At 36.1% G+C, this 23,098-nt stretch overlaps 1 protein-coding gene across 2 annotated transcripts in view; it reads left to right on the plus strand.

Moving 5' to 3' along the window:
- Positions 1-22,798, plus strand: part of postna (periostin, osteoblast specific factor a) — a 26,221-nt gene extending 3,423 nt beyond the window's left edge. Inside the window, exons 4-28 of one of the 2 annotated variants that reach the window (XM_077242692.1) lie at positions 227-325; positions 5,334-5,398; positions 5,922-6,079; positions 6,227-6,391; positions 7,423-7,569; positions 7,739-7,880; positions 10,135-10,347; positions 10,535-10,669; positions 11,497-11,645; positions 11,917-12,053; positions 12,182-12,312; positions 12,396-12,526; positions 15,623-15,725; positions 15,923-15,990; positions 16,143-16,188; positions 16,311-16,343; positions 18,713-19,087; positions 19,185-19,250; positions 19,559-19,651; positions 20,737-20,796; positions 20,879-20,938; positions 21,025-21,084; positions 21,747-21,833; positions 21,916-21,957; positions 22,200-22,798. In XM_077242692.1, the coding sequence (XP_077098807.1) occupies positions 227-325; positions 5,334-5,398; positions 5,922-6,079; positions 6,227-6,391; positions 7,423-7,569; positions 7,739-7,880; positions 10,135-10,347; positions 10,535-10,669; positions 11,497-11,645; positions 11,917-12,053; positions 12,182-12,312; positions 12,396-12,526; positions 15,623-15,725; positions 15,923-15,990; positions 16,143-16,188; positions 16,311-16,343; positions 18,713-19,087; positions 19,185-19,250; positions 19,559-19,651; positions 20,737-20,796; positions 20,879-20,938; positions 21,025-21,084; positions 21,747-21,833; positions 21,916-21,957; positions 22,200-22,252 (2,818 nt within the window). In that variant the 3' untranslated portion in view covers positions 22,253-22,798. The remainder of the gene's footprint in view (positions 1-226; positions 326-5,333; positions 5,399-5,921; positions 6,080-6,226; positions 6,392-7,422; positions 7,570-7,738; positions 7,881-10,134; positions 10,348-10,534; positions 10,670-11,496; positions 11,646-11,916; positions 12,054-12,181; positions 12,313-12,395; positions 12,527-15,622; positions 15,726-15,922; positions 15,991-16,142; positions 16,189-16,310; positions 16,344-18,712; positions 19,088-19,184; positions 19,251-19,558; positions 19,652-20,736; positions 20,797-20,878; positions 20,939-21,024; positions 21,085-21,746; positions 21,834-21,915; positions 21,958-22,199) is intronic. The other variant, XM_077242693.1, reaches the window with a different exon arrangement.
- Positions 22,799-23,098: the final 300 nt, after the last annotated feature.

Consider the following 23,098-nt stretch of genomic DNA (forward strand, 5'->3'; position numbering starts at 1 on the left):
AGAACATTTTAATCTATTTTTATTCATTAACCATAAATGTATTTCTAAAACATAAATAGACCAAAAAGCCATTTTTGATTTGTTCAGTCAGCTCTTTAAAGCATTTTGTCAGGACTTAATTGCCTAACAGCCTAATTGAACACCCCTTTGGCATTTAGGTCTGTCATGTCTGCAGTTATCAACCATTCCAAAAGACACACATGCTCCCTCCGCTCTTTTTTTCCAGGCCCAATGTGTGTGCTTTACAGCAGGTCATGGGGACGAAGAAAAAGTACTTCAGCACATGCAGGAACTGGTACAAGAAATCCATCTGTGGCAAGAAGGCGTAAGTCATCCATCGCTTTTCACGCTGACACTCTCTGCTTTAGCCAGGTTTCTGCCCGTGATCTCGTTAGAGGTCGCCGTGAAACAGCGCCTGTGGTTCTCAGGGTAAAGGTGGGTCACAAAGGTGATGGATTACCGGTACATTGATTAGGCTTGTTCTGTGCTGTAGGGCGGGTTCAAGGATAGTGAATGAAACTCATACAGATCAGTTTTGTTGTTTTGTTTGTTTTGTATTACAGTTTTTTACAATCGCTATGACAATTTTTTCAATACTTTGAACAAATTTCCTAAACTCTTAACACAGTTAGCACTACATCCGTCTGTGTATGCTATACTATATTAACACATTTATTGTTGCTTTAACACAAAATGCATACAATCAACACAAATTTAAAATGCTTGAACTTCTTTTACACACAAGCTCAAACAAGACCAAAACAATGTATTTTTACTGGCAAATTTACCATTGCTTTAACACTGTATGTCAGAACAGATAACACCATGTTCTGAACCTAACCTTACAGGCTAAAATCAAGGTAAACAGCTGTTTATATTGTGAATTGAAACACAAATATATCCTCTGTATTTTATTCTATTGTTACTTAGAAACAACTGATTGAATTATGCAAATATATACATTTATTTTTATTTATTTTCTTTATTGCAGCAATTCTGTCTCTGTCTTCGTTTTTTCATTACAGTAACCGTACTGTACATTCTATAAGGCACTCTGAGATGGGTCTTTTTTCATTGAATTTCTGCAGCAAAAGACCTAAACCCAACAAAACAAAAATGTAGAGAGGCTTCAAAAGAAACTGCAGTGCAAAACACAATCTATGATCAATACAATATACTGTCTGTTGTATAAGGGCAGACCTGACACGTATAAAATAATGCAGTTTCTGTAATTCCATCTGATGTTAGTGTTTTTCTGACATTGTGCTATGATTGACTAAATCTTCCTGTTTAGTCAATCGAGAATATTTGTTAGTGTTTTGAAAAATTATTTGATTTTGAGACATGTTTGCAGTGTTTTGGTAGACATAGTGTATTGTTGATAGTGTATTATTGTATTTTGAAAATTAGTGTTGGAGTTTAGGTTACAATGTGTGATTTTGAGCATGAAATTAACTGTTTTGCCAATTGTGTGTTGTAGGTGTGTTGGTGCTTTAAGAGTTTAGGAAATTTGTTAAAAGTATTGAAAAAATTTGTCATAGCGATTATAAAAAACTGTAGTAGGGATTCAAGACAGTTGGATTTTTGCAAAAACAAGTTGGCCCAAATAATTCCTAGAGTGAGATGATTTATTATTCAAAAACATATTACACTTTGGAGACTCTGTCTCAGCTCTCAGTCGAGTGCATCTGACTGTACTTGTTTATGGCAGATAAACCGCATGCGCTGACTCTGACTTGACATATTTATTGTTGCTCCAGTGGCTTCTCTCTCTGTTTTCTCCTCAAATGCCACACTAATTTACTGCATCTTCACTGAGAGGATGAGGTAAGCATGTTTCTGGGCTCTGTAAGACTGCGATGGAAGCCTTAGGGACTGGTGACTAGTAATTGGCTAAACTTTTCAAGCTCAGCTCAGCCTTTCCACTGGCAGAGATCTGCAATATGTGAAAGAAGAGAGGAAAAACATTTGGCCTCAGGAAATGTCTGTGTTTGATTGTACTTTTTTTTCTGTCATTTCTGTTTTTTTATTTGTCTTTTTATATTATGTATCTGCATATATCATTGTTGATGGTCCTTTGTGTTCATTGTTCACGTTATATGCTTTTAAATGGCCATTTATGTATAATTGATTATATATATATATAGGCTATATATATATATATAAAAATTATATGTAATCAAATATAAATATGTAATCAAATATATATATGTAATCAAATTTATATATTTAATCAAATATATATATATGTGTGTGTGTGTGTGTGTGTGTGTGTGTGTGTGTGTGTGTGTGTGTGTGTGTGTGTGTGTGTGTGTGTGTGTGTGTGTGTGTGTGTGTGTGTGTGTGTGTGTGTGTGTATTTGGCCTGGTAAACCCGACCTCATGGGGACAAAATGTCCCCATAAGGATGGCAATATCTGAAATCCTTGTTCGTGTGGGGACATTTTTTGGTCCCCATGAGGAAAACAGCTTATAAATCATACTAAATGATGTTTTTTGAAAATGTAAAAATGCAGAAAGTTTTCTGTGATGGGTAGGCTTAGTGTAAGGGAATAGAATATACAGTTTGTACAGTATAAAAATCATTATGTCTATGGAAAGTCCCCATAAAACATGGAAACACTACGTGTGTGTGTGTGTGTGTGTGTGTGTGTGTGTGTGTGTGTGGCCTGGTAGACTCTACATTATAATGACAAAATGTCCCCACAAAGATGGCAATATCTGAAATCCTTGTCCTTGTGGGGACATTTTTGGTCCCCATGAGGAAGACAGCTTATAAATCAAACGAAGTGATGTCAAATGAACGTTTAGTAATAGGGTTACTGTAAGGGGATAGCATATACAGTTAGTACAGTACAAAATCATGTGTGTGTGTGTGTGTGTGTGTGTGTGTGTGTGTGTGTGTGTGTGTGTGTGTGTGTGTGTGTGTGTGTGTGTGTGTGTGTGTGTGTGTGTGTGTGTGTGTGTGTGTGTTCATTCATTCGTTCGTTCGTTCGTGTTCGGCTGTGTTCAATCATGCAGCAGCATGTCTAGGAACCTAAATGAGTGATTCTTTTTCATGCCTGTAGTCATCAGACATACATTGATTTTAGTAGAGAGAAAGCAAATACAATGTTCTCAGCTCCATTTTTAAGCTTTGAATGAAATAACCGTTGCCCCCAGTTCAACCTTCTCAAGAGAGACTCAGAGAGAATTATAAAGAAAGAGTCAGAAAGAGTTAATTAATGATACAGCTCAATTGTCATCCTTTTTCTCACCTGCAGTGTTGTTTTACTCTTGGATTTACAGTATGGCTGCAGCCTCTCTGGTCACAGTAGAAAACATATGAAAGCAATTTTAAACGTCTACTGGGAGGTAAATAATAAAAGCAGAAAATAATCACCCCTGGTTGGCATCTGCCCCAGTTCCCCCTGACTAAATCTGGGCAGCAGAAGGTCCAGAGCTGCCCAGCTTGCTGTCTCTCCTCTGGGCGCCTAGGGGAAAGTTTGAGTCAGGCCTCTCTCAGGGGTCCCGCTGGCTTCCTTTTTCCTTCCTTTATCGACACTGGGAACATTGTTCAGTGTCAGTGGATGAACTCCACCACAGCTGCAACGTCTGTGCCTCTAGACACTATCATGATGATAACAAAAGAGAAAAAAGCTATTTAATCTGTGCAGTGTCAGGTGTGTGTTTACCACCATATCTGACAAACAGCAGGGCTGCATGGCACGATAATTCTCAAAAACATATCTCTCGCTAAGAACTGCGAGTAACGTCATTAGTCATGGGAGAATTATATGCACGCCATCTGCAGACAGCTGTTGGAAAGCCTCTTCGCCTCTTTTTTTAATACAAGGTTAGAACTTTTAGCTTTTAGGCAAGTGGCCAAGATTCAAATTATTGTTTACTCTTAAAAGGATATTTCACCCCAAAATGAAAATTCGGTCATCATTTACTCACCCTCAAGTTGTTCCAAACATGTATAAATTTCTTGATGAACAAAACAAAATAATATGTTTTGAAGAATATGGGTAACCAAACAGTTGATTGACCCCATTGACTTCCATATCATTAAGAAATATATATAAATATATATTTTATTTTATTTTTATTTTTTATGAGGAAAAGGCTTTAAATATACCAAATGTGTCTCCTCTTGAATTTCAGAAGAGATCTCGTTCTCAGATTTGCCAAAATAAAAAGTTTTGCATTAAAAGATTTAAATTTGAAAAGATTTGTACATTTGTAAAAGAGTTTTCATTATCTGGTCTATCACATACATCCCAGCTAACAGGGAACGGTCTCAGAATATTTTTAAATGTTACTACTTGTTTCAGAACATTCAGAGAACTTTCAAAAGGAATGTTTGCAAAATGATACAGTTGAATGTTTTTTTGCATAACCAAAAAAAGGAATGGTTTTAACGTTCACAAATAATGTTTTTATAACGGGAATATAATAAATACCACATATGTTTAATGGGAACATTAGCAAAACATCCCATAATTGTATATGTCGGCTACTGTCTAAATTTGCATCAAGTTTTAAATTCCCTTAGGAATTTAATGAAAAGTATCTAAAACGTAACTGAGACCTAAGCCCCCCCGGATCAACAGATCAACCTGTACGCTCTTGAGTTCAAGAAACCACTGGAGCGCTTCACATTTTCCCCACTGCATGCCAGATATACTATAGAGATACGGGTTGAAGTTACTTGTTTAAAATAAACATCAATCATTATTCTGTCAGAACAGCCCAGAGGCAAGTGACCTCACACGTTTCAGACAATATACTTTCTCTGTCAGGCCTGGCTCAGATTTGGGTCGTTGCCCTCTTATGTTGTCAAATATTTGAGGATTTGCGGATGAGGTAATACTGTGGAACCTACTGTCATAGAACATATATTCTGAGGAGAAGTTATATAGCTATCTGTAATACATTGATTTCTTTTCTTTGAATAGAAAGGGTATTTTAGTGTCTTTTCATTGGTGTTTTCTAAGTCTTGATATAATTATAGTGGATGATGTAAATGTTCATCTTATTTGTAACCATGACAATTAAGTCAAGCAGTTTGTGACACATTTTGATTTTTAAAAACTGCACACATGTAGAGAAAAAGGCCATGATAAATTCAAAACAAATCCAGATAAAACTCCAGATGGTCGAACAAACATGTTTTATATGAAAAAGACACATCTGGACAGTGAGTTTTCTGGACAGAATATGAACAAAATGTCAATTCTTCCATTTTATAACAAAGGAACAAATTAGGTAGAGAATAAAAAAAAATATGATGTATGCTATACCAAAAACATATATAAATTTGACTCTTATTTCCCTCTTTATCTCATGCAGGATGATATTATATGAGTGCTGCCCAGGTTATATGAAGTTAGATGGCAAGCGTGGTTGCCCTGCAGGTCTGTATTCATTCATTCCATCAAAAGGAATATTACATAGTGTTTCATTTTTTATTATGAGTTTGCTATGAGTGGTTGTTAGCAAGTTGCTATATAATTGTTAAGCCCAAGAAGCACAATTTGAGGTGTCAATGATGTCTTTAGCGCAAATAACTTAACATTCACATGTCAAAAGTTAATACATAGGTTATTTAATTGGTATATTGTATTGCGCCAACAATTATAATACATTTAACTTCAGTTTAAGGTCATGTTAGATTTAACGTCAGGTTATTCATTGGCTGTGAGTTCAGTGGCGGAGAACATTAGTTTTTGTTCTCTAAACAAACCCCAGACCCAGCTGGCTGTACTTATACATGAGGTTAATGAGTCATGGCTTGTCTTGAACGTGGACTCGAGGTTCACATCTCCTGACTTTGTATTACATGCTGTATTGTAACTCAATGCTGAATCTATTTATTTGATAGAAACTGTGCATGCAACTCTTTGTGCTTATTTCCTGTAAATTTCACTCCACACCCAGTGGCCCCTATCGACACTGTTTATGGCACCCTGGATCTGGTGAAAGCCAAGATCACCCAGCGATACGCTGACCAATCCAAACTGAGGGAAGAAATCGAGGGAGCAGGATCTTACACAATGTTTGCGCCCAGTGACGATGCCTGGGAAGAGTTTGATCCTGTGAGTCGCATTCCAGGCCATGTTCTGCTTCATTCGAGAAGCAGAACAAAAATTGAGGATTATGTCATCATGCTGTCATTTTCTTCTAACTTTTTTCCCCCCAGAGCAAAGTTATTACATTTTAATGTCATTTCTTTATATTTGCAGGCATTGAAAGCTACCATGGTCAGCAGTGGAAACACTGAGCTTTACAATGCACTTCACTATCACATGGTCAACAAACGGCTTCTCACTAAGGACCTGAAGAATGATATGACCCTGAAGTCCATGTATAACAAACAAGGCCTCAATATCAATCACTACTCGAACGGAGTATGTTTCTCTTTTCTTCAAATTTTCTGTGTGTGTGAAACTGTGTACAGTATATGCTTTTTTAGTATTATTTATATACTATTATTAATATTTTGAATTAACTTTCATTTTGATATTTTCAGTTTTCATTTTAATTTTAGTATAACTTTTAGTAACTTTGTTTTGTGCTTTTGTCATTATTATACGTTTCTATTTAGCTTTTGCTAATTTGTTTCCGTTTTAGTTTTTATGTAGTTTTATTTAATTTTTTTTAGTTTTTCTTGTAATATTTTATTTCTGCTTTATTTCAGTTAACAAAAAATATTTTTAAATTGTTTTTAGTTTTTGTTAAAGGGATAGTTCACCCAAAAATTTGAATTCTGTCATCATTTACTCACCCTCAAGTTGTTCCAAACCTGTATGGATTTCTTTCTTTTGCTAATCACAAAAGAAGATATTTTGAAGAATGTCTGTGACAATCAGTTGATGGTCCCCATTGACTTCCATAGTATTTTTTTCCTACAATGGAAGTCATGGCTACCGTCAACTGTTTGGTTACCAACATTCTTTCAAATATCTTCTTTTGTGTTCAACAAAAGAAAGAAACTATTACAGGTTTTGGAACAACTTGAGGGTGAGTAAGTAATGACAACATTTAATTTTTGGGTGAATTCCTTTAACAATTGCCAAACTGTTATGAAATGCTCTTTGAAGATCCTGCCATCATATAGTCACCCTCATGTCGTTCAAACCTGTATAACTTTCTTTCTTCTGTGAAACAAAAGAAGATATTTTAAAGAAGGCTTCAACAATTTGTGTGCATACAATGCAAGTCAGTGGGGTCCAAAACAACATTGATTGGACCCCATTGACTTTCATGATAAAAAAAAAAAAAAAAATTTTTTTTGTGTGTTCCAAAGAAGAAATAAAGTTGTAGAGGTTTGGAACGACATGAGGAACTGTAAATTCTGACATAATTTTCATTTTTGGTTGAACTATCCCTTTCACTTCAGTGTAAAGTCACTAAACGGATCTGTTTCAATGTTTTACAGGTTGTCACTGTGAATTGTGCCCGGATTATACACGGCAACCAGGTGGCCACTAATGGAGTTGTGCATGTCATTGATCGGGTCATTGGCGTCATAAGCCAAACGATAAAGGATGTGATCGAAACGAATGATGAGCTGACTACACTGAACGTATGTGTTATTATGACTGTGCTATTGTAAATTAATATGACTAAAAATCCTTGGAGACTTTCTGAACCTTTGATAGGAACCATTACAGATGAAAAATTATTCCTCAGCAGGGGCATATGATTTCTGAGAGTCAGGTTTATACAAACATCTTGTCTGACGTCTTTTATAGACAGTTGCTGTGAATTCGGGTCTCCAGAACCAACTGGGAGAGCCCGGACACTACACACTTTTTGCTCCAACCAACGAGGCCTTTGATAAACTAGACAGCGACGTCCTGGAGAGACTTATGAGTGACCCAACTGTTCTTCAAGGTAAACATATTACTTACTGTATATTGTAGTAGACCAGAACCACAGAACATTATTTATGTATGTTTCAAGTGTTTTCAGGGGGTTGCAGTCTTGATGCACTACAAAGCTAGAGGTAATACTGCTACTGTGGTTTTAAAGTCTTTATCACATAGTCCATTTCTTTTTAAAAGTTTGTGGTTAGTAAGTTTAATTATTTTATTCAGCAAGGATGCCCTATATTGATCAAAAGTCACAGTAAACACATTTACAAATATTAAATGCTGTTTTCTAACTTTCTATTAATCAAAGAATCCTAATATTTTATTTTTATCACGGTTTCCACAATAATTCCACAAATCAGCATAATTGAATGATTTCTGACTGGAGTAATGATGCTGAAAATTCAACTTTGCCATCCCAAGAATAAATTAAATTTTAAAATACATTAAAATATAAAACACTTATTTTAAATTGTAATAATATTTCACAGTATTAGTGTTTTTACTGTATTTTGTGACACAGGAATAAATTGCATTTTAAAACATTTTTACAATATTTCAGTTTTTTACTATATTTGATCAAATAAATGCAGCCTTGGGAAGCAGAGAAGACTTCTTTCAAAAACATTTAAACCGACCCCCAACTTTTGAACGGCAGTGTATGTGCACACAAAACATGCACAGGATGAAATAATCACCCTCAAAGATTTGAAAGACTAGCAGCCTCTTGTTTTAAGTAAACTCCACAAATGCAGTCCAATCCAATTCAAGCAGTGCCACATTCTCAGACGGAGGGCAAACAGCATATCTGACGGCAGGGATCCAAAATCAAGTTCGGTCAAGACGTCTAACAGGATGGGAAATGCTTAGTTGTTGAATAATACTTCTTCAGATTTTGGTGAAAAAGATTAGGTATTTTGTGGTCAGACCATTATATAAGTGTTGTAACAGACAAAAGTATATCTTTTGCCCATGACACAGTTTCACAGAGAAAAGGCCACAAATATTGGTTATGAAAAGGGTCTATTTACAGCTAATCTAATCTGTGTGACCTTTTAGAGTAGATTATCATTATAGGAAAAGTGTTAAAAGAAAATAACATAGAGACCTTTATTCAAAGCAAAGTCTAGCTTTGATGTTAACATGAATTTCTTCTGAGGCTAGTTCTCTCAAGAATCTGATATTTTACTGATGAATTACTGATGCAAATGCAGTGTGCAAAAGCACAAATCATTAAAGCAGATCAGGGTTCTGGCCAATAGCATATAGGAAAAAATCCTAAAGCACTGGTTCTCTAACTTTTCAAAAAAAATCCTGAAATTTCAAGTATTGAGCGTAATTCAGGGTTAATACATTTTATGATCAGTAAATTTACATTATTTTTCCAGTTGTTCATGATTATGGGATTGTTATTATTATTATTATTATTATTATTATTTACTCACAAATAGCAAATTCTATGCAATAAACATTTTATAGCTTGAAGTAACTAGAAAACTATATATTCATTCAAGAAGTCCCAATAGCTTTTTAAGATTTTTATTAATTTCCTTGACCTTTTAGTTATAGAAATCACGCTTTTAAGAAATCCCACATATGGTTCCTAATAAAAATGACAGTTGTTGAGGAAGTTATTAGTTAAAATATAATTAAAATATAATATAATGTACAATAAAATATAATAAAATAATGCCAGATAAGATCTTTATTTTAGCTATTTTAGCTTATTTTAAAGTTTACTTTTTCTTTTGAAAAGTAATTTGAATCATCATCTTGCCGCACCTTGAAAGTGTGCTGCGGCTGTCAAGTGGAATTGTAAACCACTGCTCTAAAGTTTCCCGTTTGACCCCACAGCAGACTGTTATCCAGTAGCCAATGGTACAAAGTGTAGATTCAGAGAAGGCCATTTTGAATAGGGCTTAAGTGTCTTATGAAGGTGGTTTTGATTTGGATTTTGGTTTGGCGGAGCACTTAAACTTGTCAAAATGCACATGCACATGTAGTGCTCAAACAGATGCAGGAAATAAGCTCAGCTGCTGGGAAAGTCTTATCACAGATCACAGTTGATGTAAGAGTCTCAACTCTCCACCAGATTGCCCCCGCAAAGGAAGAACTAGGCGGATGTCCCAGTGGTCAACATGAGCTTCTGTGTTTTTAATTGTTTTTGGAGGTCTATAGACCAAAGCTTTCTGGACTATGAAGATGAAGACATTTCAACAGTTTAGGTCACCACACTGTTTATCTTTCAATCCTTTCTTTTTGGTTATTTTTCCAAGCCCTTTTGCAGTACCACCTCCTGAACTCAGCACAGTGCTCTGAGGCCATTATGGCAGGCTCCATCTACGGGACTCTTGAGGGCAGTAATATTGAGATTGGATGTGATGGTGAGAGCCTTACGGTCAATGGTATCAAGATGGTGCTGAAGAAGGACATTGTCACCAGCAATGGGGTCATACATTTGATCGACCAGGTGCTCATGCCTGACTCGGGTGAGAATCTGTGCATGCCCACTGTGTTCAGCCTGACATTATTTGATTTTAAAGGGTTTACGCTCCCAAAACATCACACCCACATGTCATACATTAACAGATATTAAAATATACAATTTTATTGATGATAATATAATATCCAAATCTCAATCAGAAGTTTAGTGTGTATTTTTTATATGTCTTGCAGCCAAGCAGGTGATTGAGCTTGTGAGCAAATCTCAGAGCATCTTTGGTGACTTGGTGTCCGAGCTCGGCCTCTCTGCAGCCATGCAGCCTGAGACTGAGTATACTCTTCTCGCCCCACTGAATGGAGCCTTCTCCGGTGAGTTGGCCTCATGAATCTATGAGCAAAATACAGGATGTTTCCATACAGGATTAGATAGGAGTCTGTTTTTCCTTTCTTTTTCTTATAGAAAAGACCTGAATAAACATTATTAATGTAAAATATGTAGAATGTGTCTATGGTCTACACACACACACACACACACACACACACACACACACACACACACACACACACACACACACACACACACACACACACACACACACACACACACACACATGTAGTGTTTCCATGTTTTATGGGGACTTTCCATAGACATAATGATTTTTATACTGTACAAACTGTATATTATATTCCCTTACACTAACCCTATCCCTAAACCTACCAATCACAGCATTTTTACATTTTCAAAAAACTTAGTAATCACTTAGTATGATTTATACGCTGTTTTCCTCATGGGGACCAAAAAATGTCCCCACACGAACAAGGATTTCAGTGATTGCCATCCTTATGGGGACATTTTGTCCCCATAATGTAGGGTTTACCAGGCCACACACACACACACACACACACACACACACACACACACACACACACACACACACACACACACACACACACACACACACACACACACACACACACACACACACACTGTGTATGTATATATATATATATATATATATATATATATATATATATATACATACATAGCCTATATAATATTTTTTTTAATATATATATATATATATATATATATGATCTTTAGTTTGGGTTTAATATAGTTACACTTCTGAATTCCACTCAGTCCTGGTTAAAATGTCAAAATAACTTCAAATGTCTCCTCATCAACTGTCATGCAGATGAGGTAATGTCCATGGATCAGCGTCTCCTGAAGATTATTCTGGAAAACCACATCCTGAGATTCAAGGTCTCTCTGAATGAACTCTACAACGGCCAGCTGCTCGAGACCCTTGGAGGAAAACTGCTCCGAGTCTTTATTTATCGCACGGTGAGAGACAAGGACTCATAATGTTTTTGTCGAAGAGAAAGAGACTTAGAGAAAGATTGAGGACCTGCAAACAATTACTGTGTAAACAACCACGTTTTGTATGCTTTATTGCTCTGGTCTTTGGCAGTTAAGTTTATACACTTGTATATTTGCTTCAGGTAAGTTTATAGACACTGAAATTCCTCCTTGTCTGACTATATTGTTTCTCAATGCTCTGTAAAATGTCCAAAGCACAACTATCATTTCATCCTCCTCCTTGTGTGTTTTTTAGGCTGTGTGTATTGAGAATGCATGTATGGTCAGAGGCAGCAAAGAAGGCAGTAATGGAGCTCTTCATCTCATGAGATCCCTGATCAAGCCACCCCAGATGACCATCTATGAGCTGCTCTTGAACGATGGACGATTCAAGTGAGATTATCATTGTGATGTGAAATGATTACTAATTTAATAATCTATACACATTTTTTATAGTATAGAATTCTATTAAAAATGTTGCTTAAGTCCATATGATTTATCACCTGGCTGATCTGTTCCAGAATTTTCCTGTCTCTGATGGAGAGTGCTGGACTGACAGACTTGCTGAAGCAGGAGGGATCATACACACTCTTTGCTCCTATCGATGCCTCCTTTGGCCCCCTGACAGAGGAAGACATCACTCTTTTAAAAAGTAAACAATTTTTCCCTCTAACATGTCCAACATTAGCTTGGTCTGCTACTTCACAGGTGACCAGTGCCTATTCTCTTATCCAGGTGACATCAATGCGCTCAGGGCAATCCTGCTCTACCATTTTAGCAATGGCGTCTTTATTAATGGAGGACTGGAGGGTGGAGTTACTAATCTTCTCAAGACCATACAGGGCAACAACCTTCAAGTGCAGTCTGTAAGTACATTGATAGGATCTCGATCAGTCGTGGTTTTGAACGACTAACAAGCCAAATCTATCTGATTAAACTCCGTAATCAGTGAAAACACAGATTTCCTCAAATGTCAGCTTTTTCCCCAAAAGTGATCATGAGAATTTTTTTTCTATAATTAGCTTTTCCAGTTATATGATTAATGTTTAAAGGGGACCTATTATGCCCCTTTTCACAAGATGTAAAATAAGTCTCTGATGTCCCCAGAGTGTGTATGTGAGGTTTTAGCTCAAAATACCCAACAGATAATTTTCTACAGCATTTCTAAATTGTCACTTTTTGAGGCTCAGAAAAACGCACCGTTTAGTGTGTATCCCTTTAAATGCAAATGAGGAGCTGCTGCTGGCCCAGAGTAGTGATGGGATTTATGGCTCTTTGAGGGGATCCGGATCTTGGCGATCCGTTCCTTACAAAGAGCCGTTCAAAAGAACGGCTCTTTTGGCTCTTTTTAAATATTTAATCAGTTTTAAGAAGCCAGCTTGAGGGCATCTCAGTTTATCCTGGAAATAATCACTGGGAGGAATGATGAGGTGAGATTTGTAGTCAAATAATTTAAACTCAGATATCACACACCAATATCTGAGTTTGAATTTTTCTGAAATATAGATTATTACCTCATTTGTCATGTGTGGACTATATACCATAGGGTTGCACAACATCCCTCTGTTTAGAAAGTGACATCACTATTTTGGATTCACCTTTAGTACAAAGTGTGTGTATGTGTAAAGCTATGTTGACTTATGTTATTCATACAATACCTACTCACAAATAAACATAAAAAACAAAGCCGGCTGCAATGAATTTCTGTGCAAATCAGCTTTTACTACAAACAGTAACACTTCCACACAAGAACATTGTTATCACACAAGAACATTAGATTAAAAAAAAACGCCTCTTTTGGCTCTTTTTAAATATTTAGTCAGTTTTAAGAAGCCAGCTTGACGGCAGCGCGCACAACTCCGCTCCTACCCAATGACAAAGGCACGTAGGTTTTTTTTTCCATTGGAGTACTCACGTAAAGGATGGGCGCGCATGCACAACTACTATCATCATGCTGTTAGGCAGTAGTACCCCTGCGCTGGGTGCGCCCCTTCCCCTATAACTGAGGAGCTAATTTGTGTGCATCTGTGTGAAACACGCATAGGAAAAAAAGAACGACAGAAAGAACGGCTCCCCTCCAGCCGCGACTCGGCTCCCATCGTTCATGTTTATGAGCCGTTCAAAAGAATCGGTTCGTTCACGAACGTCACAACTCTAGCCCAGAGGGCGGAGCCTCACGAGCTCGCAGGACGTGTGTCAGGACAATCTCATCTCAGATAATATCAAAACATAAACTCTCAATAGCCGTGTTCATTTCGACCCGGAGTCGGACAATAATGCCCACAGAGCCAGATAATATATGCTGTATGGAGACTGAACAGGTATAGTCTAGTTTAATTACGGTTATAACTTGTTTTTCCATCTTTCTTTTATCCACTATTAGTACAAGCCTGTTGTAGCGGACCGCGTCCGAATGTTGTAAACATATACTGATGAGTTCAATGAAGTTTATTGTACATCACACAAAAGATGAAGCGTCAATTTCACTCTAGAAAATCACTGTAAGAGCTGAATAAACACTGTAACGTTATAAGAAGTCCGCATTAAAGTATGATCCATAAACTCTCTCCCTCTCCCTTTCATTATTATCAACATACACAGCGAAGTACAAAAAACACTCGTTACAACTAACAGTAAACAAATATTATACACACCTAAAACAACTCCTATGAACTGTAACGTTAATAAAGTGCGCGTTCTCACTTTCATTACTGCCATGATCAATAATGTTAGGCCTATCGCTCCAGTAAATAAGCAGAGCTATGTGGATTAATACATCCAGCTACACAACACCGACAAAGCTTGGGAGACATTCTCGTCAGTGTTGCAATGGCGGATGTGTACAACTCTCAACTCGCTGTGAACTCGAGGGCGGTTCTATGTTAGAACGGCAGTGTCTGACAACACTCGTGGGCGGGGCCTGTGGCTTTAGTGACGTCACTAAAGCCACAATCTGAAAACAGGTCGTTGGGAGACACTGCTTATGATTTATGGGGATTTAAAAAAAAGGAGTGGGTGGATTTTTATCACTGCTCAGTGGTTGTGTACACACACTGCCATCACACATTTATGTCCAAACACCATGCAAAAGTGAATTTTGCATAATAGGTCTCCTTTAAAGGCATTTGCACACCCAATAATAACACTGTTAGACTCGGAAAGAGTGGCTTTTAAATTTAAGCCAATACTAATGTTTTTGTAGCGCAAGAGAGGAAGAACCTGACGTGCGATTATCGTCAGACAATGCAATTAGACGCAGGACACATTTCCTGTGTCTGTTCTCAGAAATTCCATGAACCAAATCCTGAACATTCACTAAAATCCTTTAAAGGAAACCATACCAGCATATTAACATTGAGTATAAAACTGACTTGATTATAAAAAAAAAACGTACATCTCATCCTAATTAGGACTGAACTTTTTTATTTGTATATTTATGTATAGCCGAGGGTCTATGGCATTGGGCCCTTTGTGTGTGGATTTAGAGCATTGCTAAGTGATAAGGTCATAACTTCCAGAGAGTTTGTTGCCATCAATCAAAATCAACATAGCTCAAATCTCATCGTCCAATGCCTCCATCCTTACTCCCTCTAAAAGGTGGGTCAATAGGTCTCCTAATGTCCAGACACTTCCTTTGCTGAAAACAGATATCAGCACTGTAAATGTCCAGCTGTTGGATTTTTCTAAATGTGCTGCAGTGTTTCAAAGGGTTTTGTAAGACTATCCCATTCAGGCTCACATTATTATTATTTTTTTTTTTTAATTAATATTATTTTATGCATGATATATATATATATATATATATATATATATATATATATATATATATATATGTGTGTGTGTGTGTGTGTGTGTGTGTATAATATTTTTATGAAATATTAATTGTATATATTTTTCCTCTTGTCTCATCAATTTCTAATTTAAAAAAAGTAATTTAATGATTAACACCACCTTATACTCAGGTTAACAACTCCATCCATGTAAATTCAGTGGAGGTTCCAGATTTTGATCTTATGGCATCTAATGGAGTGGTCCATGTAGTGAGGACTATATTGTATCCACAAGGTAAAGTATTAAAAACAATGAATGTACATTTATATGCAAATATTTTTAAGATTTGATATTTTTTGCTGAGACTTTTACATGCATTAAGTCAAATGACTCAATTAACCTGTTTTCTCAACTCTTATATAACTGTACAATTCCTGAAACATAAGACACAGTCCCTAGAGCTTAATAGAAGATTTTACTGCATTTCACAGATCTGCCAGTTGGCAGTGAAGACATATTGATTCTGCTGAAGAGACTCATCAAATACATGCAGCTGAAGGTACAGCAGAACACACATCATATCTGAACACTGACTCACATTATATAACAGATCCATCACAGTCCAGTACATTGCCGTACAATCACACATCCTGTTTTATCATTTGCTTTTATTTTATTTATTTATTTATTTTTGGTTTGGTTTTTGTATAGTATGAATCTGGATTCACCTACCGTGAGATTCCACTTACATTCATCAGTAAGTTCAGTTTCATCCCTCTCAGTTTCATTTCTCTTTAATTTCCACATAACAGCATCATCAAGGATATGGGTTATATTTGACATGCTTGTTATTAATGAATATTGTGCTTCTCATTGCAGGGAAGACTATAACTACACATGTCATTGAGAAAGGTAAAACATTATTTCATCACTTTTGTATTTTGTTTTATTTCACTTCAGGCTGGCCCTTCTCTGCCAGCCTATTATTCCCAGAAGCTCTTTTAGATATTTGTACAATTATGTATTTACTCAATCATTATTCAATACAACAACAAGCCTGAACTTCGCCTTAACTGCAACTCCAAGTAAACCGATTGATCATAGAGCCTCAGAGGAGAGCGAGAACATGTTGTTTTGTTGGCTTGCACCAGCACTGGCATGTCCTCTGGCAGTCGCTGGACAAATTCAGCAGATAAAGAGCCATTTTTAAAGAGCCACAGAGAGAGATGGGATTTCGCCTCAGACCATGGCAGGAGACCTACCTGTTGAGTATGAGTGAATGTCGGAGCTCAGAAAATTTTAAATGGAATTTTTGGGAATTGAAGCTATTGGAAACTTGGCTTAAAATGTGTATTTGTAAAGGTAAAAATGGATTAAAGCTTAGGTACTGGCAGTGGTTGCGAGAGTTACGACCTAGAGCAGAGCTACCTTTCTTCTTAAAAAAAAAAAATAGTCCCACAATTTTGCAAACCTAATGTGTGTCAAAACAGCCAAACATTGGCTGAACCAATATGCTCTGTATACACACTGACAGCATCTAAAATTCTAAAAACCTTTTATGTATGTTACTTTACAATTACAAGTCTTGATGAATCCCCCAAGGGCTGGTCAGATCTAGAATCTCCGGAACCTTTGCGAGGGTACCGCTGTAAGAAACCCAATCCCATAGTGGGACTCTTTCTTATTAGTAAATGACAAACTTTTTCCATGAAAGATCTTTTAATGACAAAGTTATAAATGAAATACAGATGGGACTGGAGAAAGTCAAGTCATTTGGAGTCTTTGTACGGCTTAGTTTAATAAGTCGATGTTACAGTGAAACATGCATGTGTCATTAATTTATCGAATTGTGCATCTGTGATGGTTCCAATCAGTCTTTAAAACCACAGAGAGTATAATGAAACCTTTATAATGACAAGGTAAATGGTTTAATCGATGGATTAAATGTTGAGTGTGAGCTGTAAACCATAATAGTAAGATTTTATTAAGCAGGGGCACAATTAATTGATCATGATCATTATTATAATAATGTTACAAAAGATTTCAATTTAAAATAAATGCTTTTTTACTTTGTTTATCAAAAGTCCTAAAAAAGTGTATCATATTATTCCCCACAAAAATATTAAGCAGCATAACTGTTTTTAACATTGATAAAAAAACAATAATAATAAGATATGTTTCTTGAGCACTAAATCAGTATATCAGAATGATTTCTGAAGGATTATGTGACACTGAAGACTGTAATTATGCTGAAAATTCAGCATTGCATCACAGGAATACACTCCACAATAATTCACAACAAAATATACTAAAAAAGAAAATCAGTCAAGACTTCTTGATTACTGAAACATGAAACCGACCCTAAACTGTACTCTCTCTGTGTGTGTGTGTGTGTGTGTGTGTGTGTGTGTGTGTGTGTGTGTGTGTGTGTGTGTGTGTGTGTGTGTGTGTGTGTGTGTGTGTGTGTGTGTGTGTGGTATTGTAGTATTTTATTTTTTTACAGTTTCTTATATACAGTCAGTGCACACTGTGTTTGAGTTCCACCATAAATCACAAAGAACCAGGCACATGTGCAAAATGTCTTATCTCATCTTTGGCAGAATATACTGATTTTTGTGTAATGAATCCAGCAGTAGCACGAAACGTAACCCCTGTTGCAGTTTCTTGAGAGAAAGGCCGACCTGGTGTTCATTAACAGCTCTGAAAGCTCCAGTGACTATTAATGTCTGGCTCTGACTCCCATTCTCATCTTTGATTATTTACTTGTGATTTATTTCACTTTGGCACAATGCACGAATTGATTTCAGAACAAGTTTACTGCAATTGGAAGCAAACCTGATTGTAGCAAGGTTGGTAATTCAGGGAAGGAGGAGGCCAGAACAGACAAACGAGCAACATACTTTAATATCAAAATAAACAAACACAAAATGAAAGTAAAGCAGCAGCCCCTCACGAACGCCTTCCGCACCTACATAAACAAAACACAACTTAAAGTCCAGGCTTGGTCCTCTCTCGTCCTTCACTGTCTTCACTCCTCCTTTTATGCATCCGGAGATTCTCCGTGAGTCACCCAAGGACCCGTTCTCACGGCTCTTGGGCCCTCCCTGCTTGCCACACTAACTTTAACGTAAAAGTATCTAAAAAGACAGTCATACTTTATTCCAAGAAAGGAAAATATCTCTGAATAATTTGTTTTTCACAACTACTGAGAAAATTGTTGAAAATATCATGACCACTATGATCTGACATGACACCTGACATGATCTGTACCTTTCCCACAGGTCCCGAGATCAAGGTCACCAGGTTCATTGAGCATGAGCCCACCAAAGTCACAAGAGTGGTTGAAGGAGAACCAAGCATCACCAAAGTTACAAGAGTGGTTGAAGGAGAACCAAGCATCACCAAAGTTACAAGATTGGTTGAAGGAGAACCAAGCATCACCAAAGTTACAAGAGTGGTTGAAGGAGAACCAAGCATGACCAAAGTTACAAGAGTGGTTGAAGGAGAACCAAGCATCACCAAAGTTACAAGAGTGGTTGGAGAGCCAAGCATCACAAAAGTTACCAGAGTAGTTGAAGGAAAACCAAGCATATCAAAAGTTACAAGAGTGGTTCAAGGAAAGCCATCTGTTTCAAAGGTCACAAGGCTCATTGAAAGTATGTCCAAACTTCAAATTAAGTTCCAAGGTTAATTTTATAAAAAAATACACTGTTTTCTTGTAACATTGATTTTGCATTCATTCTTTTTGCTTAGCTCACAGTGCCTCATCTGATGGTGAAGTTGATGCTGAGGGAGACATCAAGAGAATCCTGGGTGAAGGTCATTAATTTGAACAGCTTTATTTGGTTGTATAGTTCAACATTCCTATTTGGCCAAGTTGTTAAGAGTTAAAATGTCCAGTTTGTTTTATAAAACATTTGAGGAAGGATTCTAGTGTAGTAAGAACTGGATTAGAAAGAGATATTAAGCATGTTCAAGTCTGTTCTCAAAACAAGTTACTCGTACTTTAACAATTCAGTTTGGTTCAGAATGGCTGTAAACAAAATTGTTTGTCCTATGTCTGATACAACATTGAAAGGATTCTTGTGGCACAGCCATGTCAAATATTATCACTTTATATGTTGTAGATATGACCAAGCTTCAGAAGTTTCAGAGTGGTGACGTACACATGCTCCAGGAGGAAGACATCAGACAAATCACTGACGCAATCACTCTGGGAGGTTGGTCTAAGAGAGTTTTAATTTTGTTATGGATTATATAAAAATAAAAGCCCATATCCTGGCCGCAATGTTGCTGAATGGTAAAAGCAACCCTTTATCTGATATTAACTGCATTATAGACTCCTTTTTCATAAACATGACATCATCATAGTGTTATATTCATATTATTTATGTGCTATTAAAGTATTTTTAAATAGCTTTTATTTTTATATTTTCAGTTTTCATTTCAATTTTAGTTTTAGTAATTTATTTTAGATACTGTAGTTGCCAAGTCAACATTTACATTTTTTTTAATCTAATATTAATAGTTTATTTTATTTCATTTTTATATCAATTAATGCTAATTATTTTTAATAGTTTTAATTTTAGTAAACAATAACACTGACCTTGGTACTTGTATTTAAAGGTTAATTTATTTTGAACAAATCAAACTTATATCAGAGAGCCATTTACACTTGAACCAAGTGACCGTTCTTGAATCTTCCCCTTTATCACAATTTTTTTAGAGATATATTTCTCTGCTGCCAAACACTTTTACCATAATCCTTGGCAAATGTAATGATCATGTTCTGTCCCATATTGTTGTTGTTTTTTTGTAGGCCATTGATCCAAACATTAATTTGATTTATGATTTTGAAAGGCTTGGGATCTGTAAGACTCTTTTGTAGCTTCCTAAAGAGCTTGACATTTTTATTGAGAGCAGCTGTGAACTCGGTGATTCACTCTTGTTTAGTAATGTTTAATGTTTGATTGTCTGTCTAATTTTATGCCCATGGATTACAATCCCTAGTTACGTTATATAATAAAGCCCCGTTGATTTTCCCATGGCTCACACATATGGCTCTACTCCAGATGCTTTTGATTTAAGTGCATACCCTTTGGTTTTCATTCATTTTTGGCAAGATCAAGCTTGTGATAAAGCTAAAAGAAAGAATGGTTTTACTCCAGAATCTTTAAGCAGTACAGTTAAAGTAAGATTAAGGCTTTCCTTATTGACTATTACTCACTGATTTGGCTCAGGGTTAGTTTCACTTTTGCCCAGAAGTTTATTCATCCATTGTTCTCATGTCTCCTTGTTCTCAAAGGTGGACCAGGCATCACCACTATAACTAGAGTAATCAAACCAGAGCCCCAGGTTGTTGAAAGTAAGACCTAATAAAGTAAATGATGATATGATATAGGTTTTGCCCAGATGTTTGTGTCATAGACTTCTCTTTTTGCTTGAAGGCGAACCAGAGATCACCACCTTTACCAGAGTAATCAAGAAAGAGTCTCAGATCACTGAAGGTGAGACGTAATACATCAATACATAGACATAGTATGTGGTTTTAAAATTTGAACCAAATCAAATGTTCATCTTTTTGTGCTCTAAGGTGCACCAGGGGAAACCACTATTACCAGAGTAATTAAACCAGAACCGCAGATCATTGAAGGTAAGATATGATATTTACACTTTTGATTTTTTTGTTGTTGTTTTTTTAATTAAATGGACAGTTGATATTCGATATGTAATTATTTGCATATTTGCATACTAATTTCACCTACTTTTACAATCTTTAAAAAAATAATTAATTAACACTGTGATATCTTTATTAACTCTCAAAATGTCATTTTAATGCTCTACATTTTAATGTTTTGATGCCTAAATTCAGCTGTGATTTTTAAAGAATTTGATTATTATAACATGACAATTATTGGCTTATCACAATCAGCCAGAATTTAAATATCAGTTTCAATAACTTTACACGGTTAGAAAAAAGGTTTCAATTAGGTTTAATATAGAACCTTACAGTTCTTCACTCAATTTAAAGAATACTTTCTGCCAAAAAGGTTATGTGTAAGGAGAAAAGTCATGACATAATACTTTTTTATGTTTAATGGGTTATTTAAATTTTTCTGTTAAAGTATGTTTATGAGCTGTTTAAATCATAAAATGTAATTAAAATAAAAAAAATGAACCAAAACTGAATCTATAATATGATCCCATATTGGTAAGGTTCTATATAAGTGCCTGACAGAACCCTTAGATAATGATTCCGTGTAATAATATCACATATTTGAATATTTACTGAATTTAATTTTATGCCTCTTTTAGTACCAGCTTTCTCAAAGATTGTATCTTTGAAGGACAATCCAGATCTCTTTGAATCAGAAACTGAGAGAATCACCAGAATCATCAAGGGTTAGTGGCTTCATAGCTCGGTGCGAATGATATGAAGAAGGATCTGATACCGGAAGTTTAATTGATTTTTTTTTTCCTTCAGAGGGGCGTTTTAAAAAACGAGCCGCCATCAGACAACCACAAGGTATGCATTTCAGTTCATTAACGTCATTGTGTTGCTCTTTTTATACCGATTAAGATGTGGAAAATGAACCATAGATGTGTAGATTAACTTTTTTTGTGTGTGTGTGTGTGTGTGTGTGTGTGTGTGTGTGTGTGTGTGTGTGTGTGTGTGTGTGTGTGTGTGTGTGCGTGTGCGTGTGTGTGTGTGTGTGTGTGTGGTGTGTGTGTGTGTGTGTGTGTGTGTGTGTGTGGACTAAAACACAGGATCAAGACGAAGAGTGAGACTGGTCAGGCATCACTCCAAACCAAGACAATGAGATGAATGGACGCTCACTGTACCTGAGATCCAGCTTAAGTGAAAGACAGTGTTGTAGAACAGTGTGTTTGTCCTGAAAATACACTTTTGCTACAAACCGCATTGAATGTTTACACATTATCTCTGTGGCAAACACCCCACTTCAACTCAGATAAGGGGTACTTGAAATGGTGGTGGTTACAAAGAGAGACTTTGCTCCTTTTTTCCAGCTGTTTATATTGTTTCTTTGAATATATACTGTATGAGCCTTGTCATTGAGCTTGTCGTGCATATTATGATATTTTATGGTGCTTGCATTCCGACACATGAATGCGTTTTTATCTGATCAGGATCAGCAAAGCTTTGGCTTTTGTGTTTACTTTAAATTATGCAGCTTTTAACTGTCCATCATTCAGCTGAAGTTAACTTTTTCTGAATTTACTTTTCATGAAAACGTTTTTTTTTAATAGACAAGACTTTTCATTTGTACAAATAAAAATCATCACATTGAAATAAGCCTCAATGTAGCCAAAATAAATAAATAAAACAATTTCATTTTAAAAGTAAACTCTACTTGTGCTTTTATTGTTCACCTCCAAAACTAGCTTGTCTGTATTTTTTTTTTAACTATTGTTTTTTAATTCAAATCATATTAAATATTGACCAGCAGTGTGACCTGTCCTGGGACATTGTGCTCTGACAATGACGGTTAATGATGAGCCTAATGATAATAGGCATCACCAATCATTTGTACAGAATGACTTTTGAAAATGACTTAACCTTAGTCTCCACACATTGTGATGAAAAAGTCATGATGATTTGATATCCATCTTGAGTTTATTACTGTGCGCTTAACACGTTAATCCCT

Source organism: Siphateles boraxobius, unplaced genomic scaffold, assembly GCF_051911475.1.
Source record: "Siphateles boraxobius isolate OS27281-9 unplaced genomic scaffold, OSU_SipBor_1 25, whole genome shotgun sequence".
Lineage (NCBI taxonomy): Eukaryota > Metazoa > Chordata > Actinopteri > Cypriniformes > Leuciscidae > Siphateles > Siphateles boraxobius.